This window comes from Hemibagrus wyckioides, linkage group LG18, assembly GCF_019097595.1.
Source record: "Hemibagrus wyckioides isolate EC202008001 linkage group LG18, SWU_Hwy_1.0, whole genome shotgun sequence".
Classification (NCBI taxonomy): domain Eukaryota; kingdom Metazoa; phylum Chordata; class Actinopteri; order Siluriformes; family Bagridae; genus Hemibagrus; species Hemibagrus wyckioides.
This window is the reverse complement of record NC_080727.1, coordinates 5720120-5741481: the sequence shown is the minus strand read 5'-3', so window position 1 is coordinate 5741481 and position 21362 is coordinate 5720120. Positions and strand designations below refer to the sequence as shown.

General features: G+C 39.4%; 1 protein-coding gene across 1 annotated transcript in view; it reads right to left on the bottom strand.

The window, feature by feature from the left end:
* sfswap (splicing factor SWAP) overlaps window positions 1-21362 on the bottom strand; it is a 111645-nt gene that overhangs the window by 16583 nt on the left and 73700 nt on the right. Inside the window, exons 14-15 of the mRNA XM_058415365.1 lie at window positions 6108-6382; window positions 1276-1398 (exon numbers count right to left, since the gene is read on the bottom strand). Of these exons, the coding sequence (XP_058271348.1) occupies window positions 1276-1398; window positions 6108-6382 (398 nt within the window). The remainder of the gene's footprint in view (window positions 1-1275; window positions 1399-6107; window positions 6383-21362) is intronic.

Here is a 21362-nt window from a genome sequence, read left to right as displayed (position 1 = left end):
GATGCTTTATAACCCAAATTTGCTCACTGGCCAACAAATATATCAGACCAGTGGGTCTTGATGACACTATCACAGCGGAACAAACTTCAGTTTTGCTGGCCACAGGTCGATTTAAAAATTCAGAACTAAAGTTACTTACACTTACACTTTCTATTACAGAAGGAGAATGCTTTTTCTGACTGGTTGTAGAATTAAGGGAGATGAACTGGTTCTTCAAAGCTGTCACATGTTGGTGTTATCGGATATTACTCATGCTGTTCAGACACAAAACGGGTTCATGGCTGTGGCTCGGCATGACACAAACTGCCACGTTCCCATTGTCCCAGGACACAGGTGCTTCTTGAGGTTTGCTTTCAAGGACAGGCACAACAATTCAAAGAGCTCAGCATGTCTCTAGCACCACAGGTGTTCTTGAGATGTGTGCGGACAGCACTGTCACTTGTGATGGTCAGAGGCATCAGGATACTGCCATATTTGGATGAAAGGCTCCAGCCGCTAAGGAGCTGACCATCTGGGACATAGAGTACTCAGTCTTTATCTTTATGGTGGACTCAGAAAGGAGTTTCCTCGAACTGAAGCAAGAATCCAAGCCACCTTATCACCCCTAATTCCACTCACCATCTGATTTGTATTTGCTTAAAATGGTTTTCTTTCATAAAGCCACACAGCACACTACTATCATCATATACTGCCTGAATGGACTGAATTACACATATAGAAGTTGCGAATGGACGTGTAGCGCCAGCAAACAATAGCTGTGTATTCGCCCATTCACAAGTCTTTACACTCTGGTGCTGTTTCTGAGAAAAGCAACTGGAGCGGTGTAATTATTTCCAGCTTTAAATTCATTCTGTTATCGCAAGCCTTCACAATGGGTCGATACATTGTCAATAACAATAAAAATCGGAGTAATTGTGTTTAAGCCTATGAATACAAGCAAGTCTTTGGGTTTCTGTAACTACTGAAAAGGCAGTCACTATTCAAATATTTCCAAGAATAGGAAGTATATACCCCTACGCACACAAGCCTACATGGATTTGGAGAGGTTGGGTTGTTTAGAATTATTGTACTAATAATGCTGTTGGGTCTAAATGAGCAGCCGATTCTACGTGAAGCACTTTCATTACAAAAGGAGGCGCAAACACTGACGTCACTTTCTTTTCTGCAGGTGTGGATGAACTTTTTTTGTTCTCTGCGGGCTTTGAGAGCTTGAAACAACTAACCATAAAGAGCATCGAAATAATCTTTTCAACAACACTAGTGTGTGTGAGGTACCTGGATCTGGACCTTGACCGCTTCCTGTTGCCAAGGCGATAGGTGCTGCCTCCGAAGCGCTCTCTATCCCTTTCTCTTTCCTCACGATGTCGTTCTCTCTTGCTGGGAGAATGGGATTGGGATCTGACAGCAAAAAGAAAGAAAGGAAGAACAGGTACAGAATTAGGCAGTGACACAGAGCGGGGCAAGACACAATATATATCCATCTAAATCCACCCACATGGTGCTGAGTGTTACTTTGGAGTCGCTTAATTAAGGGACTTTTTTTTAGTTATTCTTTGGCCTATTCTGACTCAGGGTTCTTTTACTCTCACTAACGATAACACTTTGTTGCTCTTTTTTTTTTTATTTTCCATCATTAGAAGTGATATGTAAACTCACAGGAAGGACAGAAGAATATTCTGGTAGTTGGCTTACTGAAGATACATATTCCTAGTTACTGAAAAGGTATGCTTGAATTTCCTTGACTCAAAGCCACATTACCACAATAACCTGCCTCGTTCAGATCAAACCGGTTACACAAATCAGAAAGGCAGACCGTAATTTAAACTTTTCCATTAGCCTTGGTGGCAAAGTAGTAATCTGACTGGGTAATAGCGACAATTTCCCAGGGGTCACACGCGTATAAATGGATGGTGACAATGAAGTACATCCCGCTCAGCTGAATGGCCCATCCACATCATTTAGTGCATGTATCTGATTTAGTGGCATGAGAGCGAGCTATATTTCCCATTAGTCCTCTTGCTGAGGGATGGCACGATTGGAGAGGTGAGAAGGATTTCAGCTGCTGTACCTCCGTGCCTCGGGCTCGAGTAATAATCCATATTATAATACTGAATATGTTTCTTTTTTTTTATTACATATGTTTAAGGGCGAGAGCTGAAGGAAATAACTCTTGTAAAGCTCAAAAATCAAATTTTCCTCCACAGAACTCGATTGGACAGCAACTGAACACTTGAGGAATTCCAAAAATGAATGAAGTAATTTTAGGCACACACACACACACACATTTATAACCGCCTGACAATCAGATTACACTAGTCAGGAAAAGGGATATATGAGAGAGGAGGGTGTCATTATTCTCAATTAAAGCATTATATAATGACAAATGAGATTTAAACTGCCAAATATCTGTAATAAGCCGTGCTTGAGATTAACTTTAGGAAACTTTAGGAGATTAAGTCAAAGCATCTGTGACCATACGTAGGCCTGCTAACAACACGCTTCCTATTAAAACGGGGGCAGGAGGTAAGTAAAAATGCGGTAAACTATAAACAAATAAATAACTACATTGTTCTTTTGGAAAAAGTAGAAACTATGAAATGGCTGACATTTCTGTTGTTGCTCAAATTGTTTGATTGGATCTGCAGAGTGAACTGCCAGTCTCTCCAGATAATGGCTGATATTCTGTTTTTATTGAGGCAAAATAAGAAAGAAAAAAAATCTACTCTTTTGGCATATTTTTGAGTGATAACTCATATTAGCATACTCGTATGTTAAAATCAGAGCTCCTACGCTAAATCATAAAGGTTGGCAGGTCTGCAAATGGCCTTTATCTCACTCTCATGCAAGAGCTGTCATGACCCATGCCTGTGTCTCTGTGTGTTCACAGAAGTGACTGAACAGGTGTCAGGAAAAAAAAGATGCTTAGCCTTTTGCCTGTTAATAACTGCAATGTGGTGCAGCTGAAGTAGGGCTTTAGAATAGAGCTGGTGTTTCTGTCAAAAAAAAACAAACAAAGAAACAAAAAATATATATTTACAGATCCGGCAAAACCACCTGCCTAATATTGTGTTTTGCTGCCAAAATAACCCTGACCCGTCCTGCACTGTGTATTCTGACACCTTTCTATCAGAACCAGCATTAACTTCTTCAGCAGTTTGAGCAACAGTAGCTCATCTGTTGGATCAGATCACACGGGTCAGCCTTCACTCCCCACGTACATCAATGAGCCTTGGCCATCCATAACCCTGTCACCGGTTCACCACTGTTCCTTTTGATAGATACTGACCACTGCAGACCGGGAACACCCCACAAGAGCTGCAGTTTTGGAGATGTTCTGATCCAGTGGTCTAGCCAACACAATTTGGCCCTTGTCAAACTCGCTCAAATCCTTACGCTTGTCCATTTTTCCTGTTTCTAACACATCAACTTTGATGACAAAATGTTCACTTGCTGACTAATATATCCCACCCACTAACAGGTGCCATGATGAGGAGATCATCAGTGGAGATTATTCACTTCACCTGTCAGTGCTCATAATGTTATGCCTGATTATGTGTATGTGTGTGTGTGTGTGTGTGTGTATGTATGTGTATATATATATATATATAGTTGTTAGTTATAGTTGTATATATATAGTTGTTATTATTTTGTAAATTATTTTAAAAGTCTGTTGCTCAGTGGCTCTGAATACACATACAGACAAACCATGGATGACGGGAGGGGTGGGATAAACGTCATGATGCGTCTGAACCAATGAGAGCATTTGGGATAAGCATAAGACTGCCGCGGGGCTGAAAGGAACCGGAAAAAAAATAGAATGGGCAGATAAACAAACACAGAGAAAGGCACGGGACAGAGAGAGAGAGAGAGAGAGAGAGAGAGAGAGAGAGAGCGGTAACTCGCATTAACTCATGACAATCATACGATTAATCGCAATTAAAAATTTTAATCATTGCCCAGCCCTAATATATATATATATATATATATATATATATATATATATATATATATATATATATATATATATATATATCTATCTATCAATTAAATTATATATAAATTATATATTTTATATATTATTTATAAAAAAAAAAAAAATATATATATATATATATATATATATATATATATATATATATATATATATATATATTTATTTATAGACAAAGTTTTTATTTATTTATTTAAAATATTCTGAGATGACGTTCCTGCTATATGACCTGTCCCTAAAATTCGACTAGTTATTAAGTCATTTTAGTATCAGTGAGCACCATAAACACCTCCATGTACTCAGTCTGAGGAAATAAAAAACGTAATGATTATATTTTACTCAACTACGTAATTTTTACAAAGTCGAGTACAATACTATACAGTTTAGAGTATCACCATGGAAACTAGAAGATGATTTTCTCAAAATGTCATTTCTGTTATTTATTTTTTTTTAACTTTGATGGAGCAGCTCAGGCAGGGTTGAAGCAGGGTCTGGACGCTAGGGAACTGAAAACTAGAGCGTGTTCGCACCAGCTGTGTGTTTAACTGCACGAGCTAACTCATTTCCTTTCCCTTGTCCATTGTAGATTCCACCTTTGACTGAACATGTCAGCTGGAACACAAGAGCCAAACAAGCTCATGTGGACATAACACGAAGACGGCTCCTTGTACGTCTGTTCTCGTGGTGTCAGGAGGTCAAAAGGGGAACATTTGTATATAGCTTCAGCAGGGCAAATGGGGCACATCAGCAAGAGGCCTGAGTGAAGCAGATTAGTGCTCAAAGACAGTTAAAAAATAATAAATAAAAAAACAAAACAAAAAACAGGCTTTGCCTTAGACCTGCAGAGATGAGACTCAAGATCACAAACTGAAACCCATTAAAACTATTAAATCCATTCTCTCATAATCTGGGATTAGATGAAACCATTTTAGTGCTCAGAGATTTCGCTTCCTGAGATTTACGTGTCTAGGTCAGACAAATATGTGAAAGAATATGAATATGTGAGAGACAGATAGAAAGATAGATAGAAAGACAGAAGGAAAAACAGACAGAAACACAAAGAAAAAAACAAAAGAAAGAAAGAAAGCCAGACAGAGAGAAAGAAAAAAAAAGAAAAAAGACAAACAGACAAAGACAGACAGAATTCTTTCAGACAGAAAAATAGAAAAACAAACAGAGAGACAAACACAAATAAATAAATAAATAAATAAATAGAAAGAAAGAGACAGACAGAAAAAGAAAAACAAACAGAAAGACAGAAACACAAAAAAAGAGATAAAGAAAGAAAGAATTCTTTCAGATAGACAGAAAGAAAGAAAAACAAACAGAAAGACAAACAAATAAATAACACAAATAAATAAATAAATAAATAAATAAATAAATACAAACAGAAAGAAAGAAAGAATGAATGAAAGAAAGACAGAGACAGACAGAAAAACAAACAGAAAGACAGAAACACGCAAAGAGAGAAATAAATAAATAAAGAAAGAAAGAAAGAAAGAAAGAAAGAAAGAAAGAAAGAAAAAAGAAAGAAAGACAGACAAACAGAAATAAATAAATAAATAAATAAATAGATAAATAGATAAATAGATAAAGAAAGAGATAAAGAAAGATAAAGAAGAAAGATAAAGAAGAAAGAAGAAAGAGTAGAGGTGAGACAGAAGCCCAGACCACTATTCCAGGCTGTAATCTGTGCTGTAAGTGATTTGAAGCTCGGGGCAGAAATGATTCAATCTGCAGAATATATATTAAGGCATGTCAGGATGGTGGGATGAGACGAGTATAATTACTGCAACTGCAGCAGCTGATAACGACAAATTGGAGAGTCATGAGGAGGGAAATGACAAGAGCCCAGTACCTTTCACTGTAACTGTGATTAAAAACAAGGTGGGGGAGAACAAATGTGGTAAAGGTGTGAGGGACTCCATCTCTGACCCTTACTGTGTTCAATTATTCTGTTTTGTTTAAATATATATATATAAAGGGCACGCCGTAAACAAACACATGGATGCAGAAAACTCATACACAAGTTACCTTTTCAGAATGAAGTGCCTTCGGGTATCTGTAATGAACTTGCTTATTTAAAAAAATAAAAAAGGTTGATGGATGTTCTTACCTGGACCGTTTATAGCTGCGGTATGCGCTCGGTAGCGAGTGTTTGGTTTTGGATCTGGACCGTGACCTGGACCGAGACCTTCTTTTGTGTTTTTTCTTCTTCTTATCTCGATCTCTATTCCGGTCCCGTTCTCGAGCAGATGAGGAGGTGGATGTAGAAGAGGGAGGCAGGGTGGTGGCAGGGGGATCGACGTTCTTTAGGGAGGGGTCCGGAGGCGGGTATTCGGAAAGTGGCATCTGGGTGACGTGTCCAGCTGGGACGGTGGACACCTCTGGCTGTGGATGAAAAAAAAAAATGGAGATGCTGATTAGATTAGGAGAAAGGAGTGTGTGTAGAGGGGCCTGTGGGGAAATAACAACAAAATGAAGGAATGAGAGTCTGAAAAATACTAGGCTTTTCTTCTGATTGGATTGACTGAACACTCACACACACACACACACACACACACAGATCAGCCATAACATTATGACCACTGACAGGTGACGCGAATAACACTGATGATCTCCTCATCATGGCACCTGTTAGTGGGTGGGATATATTAGGCAGCAAGTAAACATTTTGTCCTCAAAGTTGATGTGTTAGAAGCAGGAAAAATGGACAAGTGTAAGGATTTGAGCGAGTTTGATAAGGGTCACATTGTGATGTCTAGACGGCTGAATCAGAGCATCTCCAAAACTGCAGCTCTTGTGGGGTGTTCCCAGTCTGCAGTGGTCAGTCAGTATCTATCAAAAGTGATCCAAGGAAGGAACAGTGTTGAGCCGGCGACAGGGTCATGGGCGGCCAAGGCTCATTGAAGCATGCGGGGAGCGAAGGCTGACCTGTCTGGTCCGATCCAACAGACGAGCTACTGTTGCTCAAATTGCTGAAGAAGTTAATGCTGGTTCTGATAGAAAGGTGTCAGAATACACAGTGCATGATGGGTCAGGGCTGTTTTGGTAGCAAAAGGGGGACCAACACAATATTAGGCAGGTGGTCATAATGTTATGCCTGGTGTGTGTGTGTGTATATATAAGCCCTAATCAGAGAACGGAAAAGAGTGTAGTGTTAACTTTCTGAGTTTGCCGAGCATTAGTGCCTCAAATATATGGGTCACGTAGAGATTCAAAACGCAGCCCAATTAATTCTACCACATGGTGTGAAACACTAGCTGTAGCTCACATGGTAAAAGCGCCATCCCTCACACGGAAGAGGACAGAGAGAGAGAGAGAGCAAGCATAAAGGTGTGTAAAATAAAGAGAGAATGCAGGAGATGGAAAAGTAACTGAAAGGAGTAAGAAGTGAAGTTTTGGGGGGCAAAAGAGAGAGGAATGAAAGGAAGAGAGGAAAAAAAAAGAAGAATGCATTTACACACTTGCTGGAAAATATAAAGAAGTTGATCCAATTCAATCATATATACTAAAACTATTGACACACACACACACACAGAGAGCGATAAGTGTCTTACACACAGACATTGTCGAACAATGTGTCTCACACACTCACTGCCACACTGTAACACAAACACCCACACATAGATGAGTGTCACACACACAGTCAAACAATGGCTCACACACACACACACACACACACACACACACATACAGTATCACACACATAGATAAGTGTGTCTCACACAGACATAGTTAAACAATGTCACACGCTCACTGTCCCACAATGTCTCTCTCACACACACACACACACACACACACATACAGTATCACACACACACACACACACACATACAGTATCACACACATAGATAAGTGTGTCACACACAGACATAGTTAAACAATGTCACACGCTCACTGTCCCACAATGTCTCTCACACACACACACACACACACACACACACACACACACACATACAGTATCACACACATAGATAAGTGTGTCACACACAGACATAGTTAAACAATGTCACACGCTCACTGTCCCACAATGTCTCTCTCACACACACACACACACACACACACACACAGAGGTTTTTGGGTCTTTTTTGTTTGGAAAAATTTGTATTACAAGCTGTAAAAATTAAGTTAGCATTCACAACCTGTCCAATGGGAAAAACCCAGATCTGGCAGTATGAGCTAGCTAGCTAGCTAAATAAATAAATAAATAAATTCAGTTCCATCAGCAAACACTATCCCAGTGTGCACTTTTTAATTAGCAGGCCAAATTAATGAATATGTTCGTAATCCAGTTCGTCTCTCCTCACATTGTCGGCTAGCTCTGATCAATAGTCTTCGCTGCTTCTTTTGGCACCCATCAGTGTAAGAGATGGAGAAGAAGAGTTGGGAGAAAGAGAGAAAGGAAGAGGAAGATGAAGATGAAGATGAGCACGGCGTATTCTGTTTGATAACCGAACTCTCGGGATACTTCAAGCTAGCCGAGGGCTAGATAATGAGAGGCAGGGCCTGGTTTGATTTCAAATGCTCAGGTTAAAAATAGGTTGACATTTGGGAGAGTAATATTCTCTGCTCTCCTGAGATACAGGCAGAGGAGTCGAAAAAGCATACAACACACTGACCTGTACGAGTACACACACACACACACACACACAATCTCAAACATGGTGTCACACACAGAGTGTCTCACACACAGACAGAAGGACACAGACAGCGACAGGGCCTCATACACACACAAACTCAGTTTCACACACACAGTGTCACACACACAATGTCTCACACACAAATAGAATTTCACACTAGCATTATCACACATGCACACACACACACAAACAGTGTCACACACAGACATAGTCAAACAATGTGTTACACACACTCACAAAAATACAGTGTCACACACAGACATAGTCAAACAATGTGTTACACACACACACAAATAGTGTCGCACACAGACATAGTCAAACAATGTGTTACACACACTCACACAAATACAGTGTCACACACAGACATAGTCAAACAATGTGTTACACACACTCACACAAATACAGTGTCACACACAGACATAGTCAAACAATGTGTTACACACACTCACACAAATACAGTGTCACACACAGACATAGTCAAACAATGTCTCACACACACACTCACTCACTGTGCCACAATGTCTCTCACACACGCACACAGAGATAAGAGTCTCACACACATAGTCAAACAATGTCACACACGCACACACACACTGTCACACACATAGATAAGTGTCTCACAGTCAAACAATGACACACACGCTCACTGTGCCACAATGTCTTGCACACATACACACACAAACAAACAATGTCACACACTCACTCAGACACACACAAATACAGTGTCACACACACAGTCAACGTGTCACACACACTCACAAAAATACAGTGTCGCACACATAGATAAGTGTCTCACAGACAAACAATCACACACTATCACTGTCCCACAATGTCTCACACACACACTCACTCACTGTGCCACAATGTCTCTCACACACACACACACAGTCAAACAATGTGTCACACACACACACAGTGTCACACACAGTCAATGTGTCACACACACACATTCAAACAATGTGTCACACACACACAGTGTCACACAGTCAAACAATGTGTCACTCACACACACACACACACACAGTGTCACACAGTCAAACAATGTGTCACTCACACACACACACACACACAGTGTCACACAGTCAAACAATGTGTCACTCACACACACACACACACAGTGTCACACAGTCAAACAATGTGTCACTCACACACACACACACACACAGTGTCACACAGTCAAACAATGTGTCACTCACACACACACACACACACAGTGTCACACAGATAAGAGTCTCACACACAGTCAAACAATGTGTGTCTCTCTCTCTCACACACATACAAATACAGTGTCACACACAGACATAGTCAAACAATGTCACACACACACACACACACAGTATGGCAGCCACACATACACAGTTTTAGACAACCCCCCCCCCACCCACACACACACACACCACAATAATGTTTACAACACCTTTGGTTTATAAATGCAGTGCTGTGACATCATCTCAACATACTGAGTGAGTATATTTTTTAATGTTAGCTTAACTCACTCATGACAATCAGAATCCATCCATTTCCTTCCACGCTGTCCCTGTTAGCCGTTAAGCAGTGAGTAAAAACCTTAAATCCATATCCTGCTGTGATTGTGTTATACCATTTCATTCAAGTTCTAAACCCAAGTCTTTCATTCCACTTAGGCATTATATTGAAGCTTTCACCGTACAGAGAGGCAACAGATCCCACACGTACATCGTACTTCTAACTTGACATCGCCATAACTGTGAAAGCTGGAGCTGTACAGGACTACCACGTCCAGTATGTCCACTGTCTCATGCCACATGTTTACCCAGGTGCTCCCACTCCTCATGTTTCAATGACATTGCTGGACTTGATTCTAAAAAATGCTTTCAGCTAGCGTCCTCTGTTTGAGATCTGCTGTCGTAGTTAGACCCTCCGTAGCCCTCTCCTGCACTCTGCTCATAGTGTGCAGCCTTTTAAACCACAGTGGGATAAAAAGCACACATCATAATCTGCTCTGTACTCGTACCCCTGCTGCCTGATCCTGACACCCTTCTACTGCCTTCTTCTGCTTGGAGCTTTGTTGAACTTAACTTAAGCTGCTGAGGATCGCTGCACATGTATACAGTAAAGATTTCTTTTCGCCGGCAGTCCAAGTTGAAGAGACCGCAGGTAGAATGTACCGCATTCTCAAAACTCCCCTTCCATGGCTCTGCCACTACCAAAGCACAGATTTGTCACAAGTTGATCTGCAATCACTAACCACTTGAACTCTGCAGCATGTACACTATATGGCCTGAGGATACCCGACTGATGCTTGCTCAAAGCTTCACAAACTGCTGAATGTACAAACTTTACAATTTCCCATTACTGGAACTAAGGAGCTTAAACATGTTCCAGCAAGACTGTGCCCCTGTACACTAACAGAGGTCCATGAAGACATGGTTTGCCAAGGTTTGAGTGGAAGAATTTAAATGTTCAGCAGAGAAAACTGCCAGGTCAGAGACCCCCCAGGCCATCTCAATTAAAAAATAAATAAATAAATAAATCAGTGCCTGGTCTCACTGGCTGAACATCCATCAGGGATGGTCAGATGTCCAAATCTTTTTGTATTTTATATATATATATAGTATATATGTATTTGTTTACTTGTCTTCCCATGACCAGTTCAGAGGAGCAATACGGTGCACAACACAAAGATCACAGATTTTATATATTAAATTCAGTGTCAGTGCCTTTGTAACAATGAGATCGCCTTGATAGCATGAAATAGAAGGTTTATCTGCAATACCCACAAAGCCAATAAGTTCCTCACAGGTGAGAGCACTAGCTGGAAATAAATAAATTGTTCCACTTTCCTTTTTCTTTAGTAATTCCCAGAAAAGTTTACCGTGGAGGTCTAGTTTTTATGAAAAACTTCCATTGTCTTAAAAAAAAAAAAAAAATACATCTGAACACTGAGTAGCAGCAAAAAAAAAAAAAAAAAATCGATACAGTCTCCTGACTCTCTAAAGTAAGGCTTAGTCACTCTGCTCTTCCTTAGAAAGCTACATAAAAGCTTAAGAAGCTGCATCTTTCCCCCCAAAAAATGTCTTCTCGCCTATGGCTCTTATCTCTGCAAGAATTACTGCAATTCCCCAGGGTGTCCTTAAGTTCAGAGGCACATTAGTGGCTACACCAGGAGCAGAGTTGACACTCAGGACCAGAACATGCTAATTAAGATGAAACCAGTCGTAAGGGTGGCCCTAAAGAAATAGGCAAGACTCAACAGAGGACATTTTAGCATTTCGGTTAACATTTCAGCACGAGTCCATGCTCATAAACAAGGCTCTGAAATGTTAATCCAAAACAAACAGTGGTAAAATTAGCCGCTGTGTACACTGCTTTCCAAAAAATTGGGTTGGATTCGAAGCTCCGGAGGAGTACAAGCAGGTAGTGGAACTGGAAGTCGTGGTACGGTACAGGAAACTAGAAAATGTTTAAGCCAATCTACTTTTAATCTCGCACTTCAGGGCAATCTTTTCCTCCCAGTCTTTCATTGGTACTCTCTAAAGGCTCCTCGGCAGCCTGTTGATTGAGGTCAGCAGATGATGAAAGGACTTGAGTGAGAGATTCATGTATGCATAAGGGCAAGTAACCCCGGGACTGACCCTGTAGCCATTGTGGAATTGAGTGAGAATGAAATAAAGTTGGGAGTAGGGGATGGAAGGACGGTGAGAGGCAAGACTTCATAGAAGCTATAATTTGCCTTGTGGATGTTCCTCAACATTAAACATAAATGCTTGAAGTGCACGATATTTTGTTCTTAAGAAGAAAAAAATAAAATTGCTGTGGTACAAGAGGAAAACTTTGGGTTGGTAACAATAACTTTGTTGTGTATCAAGCTACATCATAACACCCTGTTATTTTCTTAGAAGAAAAAAGTGCATGTGAAATCAATAGACATAACTACAACTATGGAGGGTATATGTAATGGTAGAGGGGAATGAAGGGGGTAAGGATGGTTGAGGTGGTAGCGGGTGCAGAGAGGTGGGAGTAGGAGTTGTTGGGTGTAGGACGAGTGGGAACAGTTATGGAGAGGTAGGAGTAGGTGTAGTAGTGGGTATGATGGTGTGGATGCTGTTGTAATCGAGTTGAAGCGATTGTGGTGGTAGCAGATGTGGAGGGGTGGGAGTGGGTGTAACAGGGTGGGACTGGTTGCAAAGGGATGAGAGTGGTTGTGGTTATAGCAGGTGCAGAGAAGTGGTAGAGGGAGCAGGTGCAGTGGAATGGGAGTGGGTAGGGTGGCGTTGGCTGTGGTGGTAGCAGGTGTGGAGAGGTGGGAGTGGGTGTAGTGGGTTGGGACTGGGAGGAGTGGGAATTGTTGCAAAGGGATGTGAATGGTTGGAAGGTAGGAAGGTAATGTGGAGGCATGGGAGTGGCTGGCAGAGGGATTCTTTAGTGCATGAGAGAGGTGGAGTACAATGTAGAAAGCTTCAACCACAACAAACGGTTCTCAAATCTCTTATTATTTAACTGCCAGGTAATCATGAAAGCCATAATCAGAATTTGGCGGGAACGCTAATTAGCAAAAATAAATAAATAAATAATAATAATAAAAAAAAAAATAAAATAAAAAAATAATAATAATAATGATGAGTTCGTCCTTTCGAGCTTAAAAGTGCAATTACACAACATTATATGGACAAACGGTCAAATCATTAGCATGCATTAGCCTGATTGATAGTCCTTATTTTATTTAGACACTGGCAGGAAAAAGCAAGAAGGGTAAAGCAGATGTTGGCTGATGGATTCTCAGTTCTGACTGATCAGAAGGTCTTCTTAAACAGCAGCTTTAAAATAAATCACAGGTTTATATCAAGGTGCTTCTTGTAATACTAATCAGATTTATTGTAAAAACATCAACAGGGATTTGTATAGTGGATGTTCCACATAAACAGATGTAAGGAGTCTCCAGTGCCGGTGCTTGGCTTTAGTCAGAACTTGTAAAGCTGTAACTAAGTTTTCAGACACGTCTTTAGGATGAAGGGATTTGTGCTTTGTGGTTTCTCCATAACATTACAAGGGGTTTTCATTTTGTCTCTTTAATTCAAGTGAGACATAAAAACAAAACAAAACAAAACCAAAACAAAACTTGCACCTGACCATCCCTGTCCTTGCAACATGCATAAAACATTTGAGAAATGGGCTGGATGGTCACCTCTGCACTCAGCTTTGTCCTTAATTGGCAGGAAATTTCCCATGATAGCTGCCTGTCTTATTAAACCAGGCCTTGATGGATAGTACTCTCCCTAGAGGAAGGTGCTTTTGAACAGATAACATCAGCTGGGAGACTAAGAGCCCAATCAATTTGGGAGCAAAGTACACATCAGAGCAGGAGTAGCACATGGCCCCGGGGTGTGTAATCCTATATCCCAACATGACACTTGGGAGAAGGAGCATTAATGGAAGACACCAGGTGGGACCTGGGCTTAAACAAGGCCATTTAAGTTTTGAGAGAGAGAGAGAATAAAAGAGAGACAGCAAAGCTCAAAGGGACCCATCAATGACTGAGATAGAACAAAAGAAGTAAGAAGACATGTAATGGGGGGGAGACAGATACTGAAGGACAAGTGATATATAAAGCGAAAAGTTACAAGTGAGGTTTCATTTGTGAATAAATACTTCTCCAACATGATGTACTGGAGTTAATATCTGTAATGAGACACAGAATGGAAGCAAAGGGCGTATTGATAAAAAGGGATTTAGATTGATGGTTGGAGCACGCCAGTGCCCGGGGCTTAAGGGTCACTAGAGAGCCGTCCGTCCGTCCGCCATGAACAATTTATGCCTTTATTCATCAGTCCAGAGAGCACGAGGCAGCCAGCTGGCACAACGGCTGCTGCAGCCACACACTTTCCTTAATTAGTCCGGGAACACTCAAGGTGAAAAATATAACTGTAACGATTACGTACTATTTGTTTATTCGGAGCAAAGCAATATTTGTGTCAACAGAGTGAAAGTGAGCCAAGCCATCCCTGCTGGGATGCACAAAAAAAAAAAACCACACCCACACATGCACGAATGTTGGGAGACCATCGATCGAAACTACTTTATGTTAACTCTGATTTTACACTGCTTTCAAATATGCAAAGCTGAATCTATTTGAAATGAACCCTAGCGTGTTTTCTTTCTTTCTGCAAATCATCGGGGCACGCAAGTACACGGCGGTCATGCATAAGTACGGACCAAAATGACTTGTCCGTGGTGGTTTTGGTCTTGTGAACGTCTGAGATTCGCGCAAAAGCGATTCAACCTTGCAGGAAAGGGGGGAAAAAAAATAGAAAGAACATCTTTTCTGTACATGCAAGCTGTTAAGCCGAGAACAAAAAGTAGTAGGGAAATGCTGGATTTTAGACACAAAACTTTAACTAGTTTATTTATAACGAATAAAACGCACTGGCTCCATCTTTCCTGGGCTCCGAGGATTTTTTGTGAGGATTTTCCACCCGTCCTTGGCAGAGGTTTGTTTACCTTTTTCCATTGCCGTACACCCTCTTTTTTTTGGTTAATAACTTTGAAGGTAGGAAAACACTTATTAATAAAAATTAAAAAAAAACCCCAAAAAAACAAGCACCCAAGCTAACAATAGCCGAACAGTACGACTTCATTTTAAGACTGAAAAATAAACAAAAGTTGGCTGTACTGTCGATTGAAAACGTAAGATGTGCATCATTTTTGAACGGAAATACCCCTGAATCATATCCCTGAATGCGAGTACGTCTTGTTTCGGATTCAGGCTAGGTAGACGTACTAATGGATGTGAAAGTGCGCTCAGTCTACTCTATCACCAACATAGCAGGTCGATGAGGTTAACCTTTGAAAAATAACCATTTTTCACAACTATTTCACTGAATGTTTTTAGTTTAGAACACAAAAACATGTTGCACAACCAAACAAACCCACTGTGACGAATGGAAAGGTTCATCTAATGCTAACGATCTGCTTGTCGAGCATCAGCAAGAAATCAGATTTGGAACGAATCAGACAGATGTTCTGTGTTTTTTTTTGTTTTTTTTTTAAGGACCTAAAGAAAAGAAAGCCTTTCCTTCTCAGGCTAGAACCACAAAATAATGGGATCTGGAGTGAGCGAACCTGTCATGCATAATAACGGACCTACATTTTCTCACTGACATATTTTAATCAAATAGACCTATTTCACACGTCAGTGGATTCCCTGGCTCTCCACCTGGTCCCTAGCCTGAGTGGTAAAGTGTCATCTTAACTGAGAATGCAATATCGCACTGACATCTAAAGAACAAAAATTTGTTTAGACTCAGCCACATTTCAGCAAAGCTCCTGGCCGGTGATACTATTCGATCTGGGTTGAGTGGACTAGAGACTAGAAGCCTGACAAATAGCACTTCTTCGTAAGCGCTAACAGTATTAACCCAGAGTGCTGATGCTGGCCACTGAATGAATCTGACTAAAGTGACATTATAATGAATATGAAAATGTTACACAATCCCACCTGTTAGACAAGATCACCTTTCATGGATATACAGGTTAGCAAGCTATATTAGATATACTAGCAGCCCAAGACCATTAGAAGTGGTTACTTTCCGAATCCGAATACCTTATTGATCCCCTCAGGGAAATTGTTAAGTACAATCTAAGAAAAATAAAATATAAGAATTAAAAACTAAATATACATAGTAAGTTAAAAGGTGTTATAGGTGCTGCACAGTGAACAAATTTTAATCTTATTGGAATACACTGTTCGAAATATGTAGCAGCAGTCAGACAATTTACTGCGCATGTAAGAATTTATTACACTGAAAAATGATTGCACAGAATAAACCAAAATATTAAAATTATATACACCGATCAGGCATAACATTATGCCTAATATTGGTGTACTGGTCCACCTTTTGCTGCCAAACAGCCCTGACCCATCATGCTCTGTGTATTCTGACACCTTTCTATCAGAACCAGCATTAACTTCTTCAGCAAGTTGATCAACAGTAGCTCGTCTGTTGGATCGGATCACACGGGCCAGCCTTCACTCCCCACGTTCATCAATGAGCCTTGGCCGCCCATGACCCTGTCGCCGGTTCACCACTGTTCCTTCCTTAGGCCACTTTTGATAGATACTGACCACTGCAGACCGGGAACACCCCACAAGAGCTGCAGTTTTGGAGATGCTCTGATCGAGTCATCTAGCCACTGGGTGGATGACAAGAATTGAGTTCCTGAGCATGTAAGTGCTAGCAACATCTTACGATCATCAGGAATTAAGCTATTGAAGGTAAATTATTTCAGCCTTTGACCTTGCTGTGAAAATGGCATCATTTCATCTAGATAATTCCATATAAACCCGACAAACATGCAGCCACATGCTCTTAAGATATCACTTGAATGAGAATCTCAAACAGACAGATGGATATAATAATCAGATAAAAGATGTGATGAAGACAGACTGCCACAGCTCATAGCTGAAATGTTTGCCAAAAACATGAAAAGCTACATTAGAATCTTTGTTAGAAAACGATAATGGAAGATAATAATCATGCACTTGTTCACGTCCCTTTGGAAGTCAGTAAAGACTCTGAGAACTTGTGCTTACTGTAGCCTCAGCTTCCTTTTCAGACTGATTTGAAATTTGACTTGAATTTCTGTTGTTTTAGTTTGTTCAAGGTTTGAGATGATTTTCTGTTCATCACAGCTATAAAGAGATGATGTTTGAGTTACTGTAGCCTTCATAGCAACTTAAACATGACAAGGCTTTTCCACCTGCACAACTATGGCTAAAATCCTAAAAGGTCCTGAGTTTCTGAAATACTCAAAGCTGTCCATCTGACACCAAAAACCGCCCCAAGGTAAAATCATTTATTTGTTTCTCTGATACTCAGTATGAATATTAACTGAAATTCTTGTCCTGTATCTTCATCATTTTTACATAAAGCGCTGCAGAATGCACATGAATAAAGATGGACGGAATAATACTTAATACACAAAAACACACTTACACAAGCTTACTTTTTATGAATGCTTTCAAACCTACACATCTCAAGCAGTCTATAATGTCTAAAATGAGAGAAAGTACCATACGGCATGTAGAAAGACAGATAAATAAACTTCTTATGATGAAAAATGCTAGGACAAAGACAGAGCTCTACCCACAAATACTCTACATAACAAGAAACATAATGCATTTCGGCAAAAAATAAAAAAATAACAAAACCAATCACATAAATCCGTGGCCATTAGGACCGCTCTCCTCTTCCGAACAGGATTCCATTTCCCGACAAGAAACAGTGCTCAGAGACGAAGCAAGCAAACAAACAAAACAAGACCCCCTTGGCTGAGGAAAGATCATGAACATCAGCATGCATGTGCCCACATGGGCAACCTTTCTCAGACAGACCCATTTCCTCAGGCTCTGTTGATTCTATTCTGTACTTCTCCTCAATTTTACTGCTCTAAAATGAAAGAAAAGGGTAAAGCTTTGCTTTAATAGGGGAAAAAAGAAAAGAAAAAGAAGTTAACAAAAAACAGGCGCTCGGTTTCAAATAAGGGTTTTGGTCCTGCTGCAGGGTCTGCATGCTTCTGCTTGCTTTCATTAGGTTCAGCTTGGTAATAAAAGTCAAATGGAACAATAAAACACACAAGTAGTAGGAAACAAAGCTAAGTAATTTTTCTGCGGCCGTATAGGGAATGTATTAGATATTGGCGCGTGAGCAGAACACGTTTTATACAAACCAGACTTTGGACTGAAGGCGTGTCTTGAACATGAGCGAGTTTCCTGGGTAATAGGGAGAACTGGGCATTTGGGCAGCTTTTCAAAACCAGTGAAAAAGTGTTAATACTGGAGTCGGAAAGTCTGACGTTTAAAAAAATAAAATAAATAAATAAATAAATAATAATAAAAAACAACTTAGTAATTTACCCGAACCTTCTGTTTGTTAAGCTACACTGATGTGTGGGATGTAAGGTGCAGATTAGTCATGGCTCAGTGCTCAGTTCCATTTCATTTACCAGATGTTTACAAGTCATCGGGAATCCGGTAGCTGAGCAGATGCTGGTTAAGGGGTTTGCTGAAGGGCGCACACTGGCTCTGTGTCAGTGCTGAAATTTCAGCTCACAACCTCTCTGTTACTAGCACTATGGAGTCACAGTTTCACGATTAGTCACGGTATACGATCTGACATTTAGCTCACCGCTGACTTTTATGAATTCTATTCCTTCTATTACTGTCCGCTCGTCATTTTCTTTCCCTCCAGAGGATCTCATTCGTTTCTGTCTGGTTGCGACTTCCCAAAATCTTTGCAAGCTCGTTACATTAGAATCTATTCTGCCATTAACCTATTCTTTACCAGATAAAACAACTATTAAATAAAAAGGACATGGCTTTGCTGATCAGGACTACATAAAAACACATTGCACACTGCCTTTCATCTAGCCTTTTTTTTTTTTTTTAAAATAGTAAAAGAAATGATCATTTTCTTATTAAAATTATACAACATTAGTTCCCATTCCACTTGGAATAATTTCCCGGTCGACTTTTCGACGGGTCAAGCGGAGTGTTCTATTTCTATTCTATTTGTGTCACTTCCATGTAAAAATCCATGTTACGATAGTTTTTCCTAAATATACCCTTTCACTTAAAATATAAAATTTCCTATAAAAACATAAAAAGGGAGAAGGATATCTGAAAGCTCCTTTACCTGGAATGTAGAGATCAGTGTGAGCTAGATAACCATACAACTTGAGGACTTCAGCTTTAAATTCTAATTCAATTATTTGGTCATGTGTCTGAAATATCACTTACTCTACGTTAAGTTCTACGTGAACTAATGTATAAAAGATGTTTTCAGATCTTTTCTTTATCAGATTCATTTCAAACTTGAAGTTTTCTAACACTATTGTTGCTTCATTCTAGAAATAAATGCTTTTTAAACATTTTTTAAAGTCATATTTGGTTTACTGTTGTCTTTTAATAGGAAATACTAGACACATTAGACAATAAGACATTTTCACTTACTAAGATTGTTTTGTCATATATTAATATTAATTTTATTAAGTTTGGACCTTTTAATTCAATGTTTTTTGTTTAGGGATTTATTTTCTACATTCTAGAACAATACTGGAGATTTCAAAACTATGAAATAACACACAGGGACTTAAGTAATCCATATGTAATGACAACAAAAAACAGTCAGTTGTTATTTTAAGACACGAAGGTCAGGTGATCTGGAATAGTTCTTGCAAGAACAGTATTGTCAAGTGCATTTGCAAAACCCATCAAGCACCATGATGAAACTGGCTCACATGAAGACCATCCCAGTAAAGCAAGAGCAAAACTGACCTCTGCTGCAGAGGAGAAGTTCATTTAGAGTTACCAGCCTCAGAAATCACCAATTAACAGCACCTCAGATTAGAGCCGTTATGAAGGCTTTACAGAGCATCAGTAGCAGACATATCTCAATATCAACTGTTCAAAAGGACATTATTGTGGATTTCGGCCGCCTTCAGCATTGTTTTACAATGTAGAAAGAAATAAACATCAGGAAAGACCATGGAATTAGAAGGAGTGTCCAAACTTTTGACTGGTAGTGTGTATGTATATATATATATATATATATATATATATATATATATATATATATATATATATATATATATATATATATATATATATTTTTAGATTCGATTATTATACAGATTATATCAAACTCTAACACTCACAGTCAGCAGAGTAGCTGAAACGATTGAGTTCCCTGATGCCCCATTAACCTGTCACTGAGTTATCGGCACCTTAAAACACATTAGAGCATTTTGAACTGTACATTAAACATTTTAACTTTAATCCTACATTTACACACACAATTTAATTCCCCATTCGCTCAATAAATGGCTGACGAGTTGAAAATGACCTGCTGATGAAAAATACTATACTTTTTTTTCCTTCACTTTTGAGAAATAGACCAGCACCATTTCAAGCTGCTGAACGATAAGAGTCACGACACAAATGGCCATTACGACACATAATTCTGATTTATATTTCGAATTAGCATAATAATAATAAAAAAGCTCTCTGCAGGTGGAAGACCCCCCCCCCCCAAAAAAAGCCCACTGCTGATTTAATTGCAGCCAAATACTGAAAAGAAAGTGTCCATAAAAATATGTATGACCTACTTGAATTTTATAAATCTAACAAGATTTTGTACAGACTTCTTTCTTTCCCTGCCATTCTCGCTAAGCCGACAGAAGATCCTGTATTCAAGGAAAGTGAAACTGTTCAAAACCGGACTTGATAAGATGTGACATTTCTGTCTTCAGATGGTGAAGAATAATGTTTAACTGGCTCAGTCAAAACCTTTTCGAATGATACTCGGCTGTAACGTTCCATAAGGCATGATGAATGATTCGGGAGAAGTGTATTCCAAAATATAAAGTAAGGTACCTTCTGGGATATAGTTTGATAGTTTCAGTTATCCAATAAATAGCTGTAATTATGCAAATGTCACCTAAATAATTAAAAGCAACTTGAATTATAATGTGAAAAATTAACTCCAAACCTGAAAAACGTATTTTATGGAAACTATTGTTGGCATGTGGCAGCCTGGGAAAACTCCATTTTCTACTATACTGGTTAAAAAAATAAAAAAAAAATAAAAAATAAAAATATATCAGGGTATCTTGAATTAAGCATTTTTAATAGACTCTGGTTAAGTCTAAACCTGAAAAAGAGCGAAAATTTTATTGAATATTTTTTATTCCAA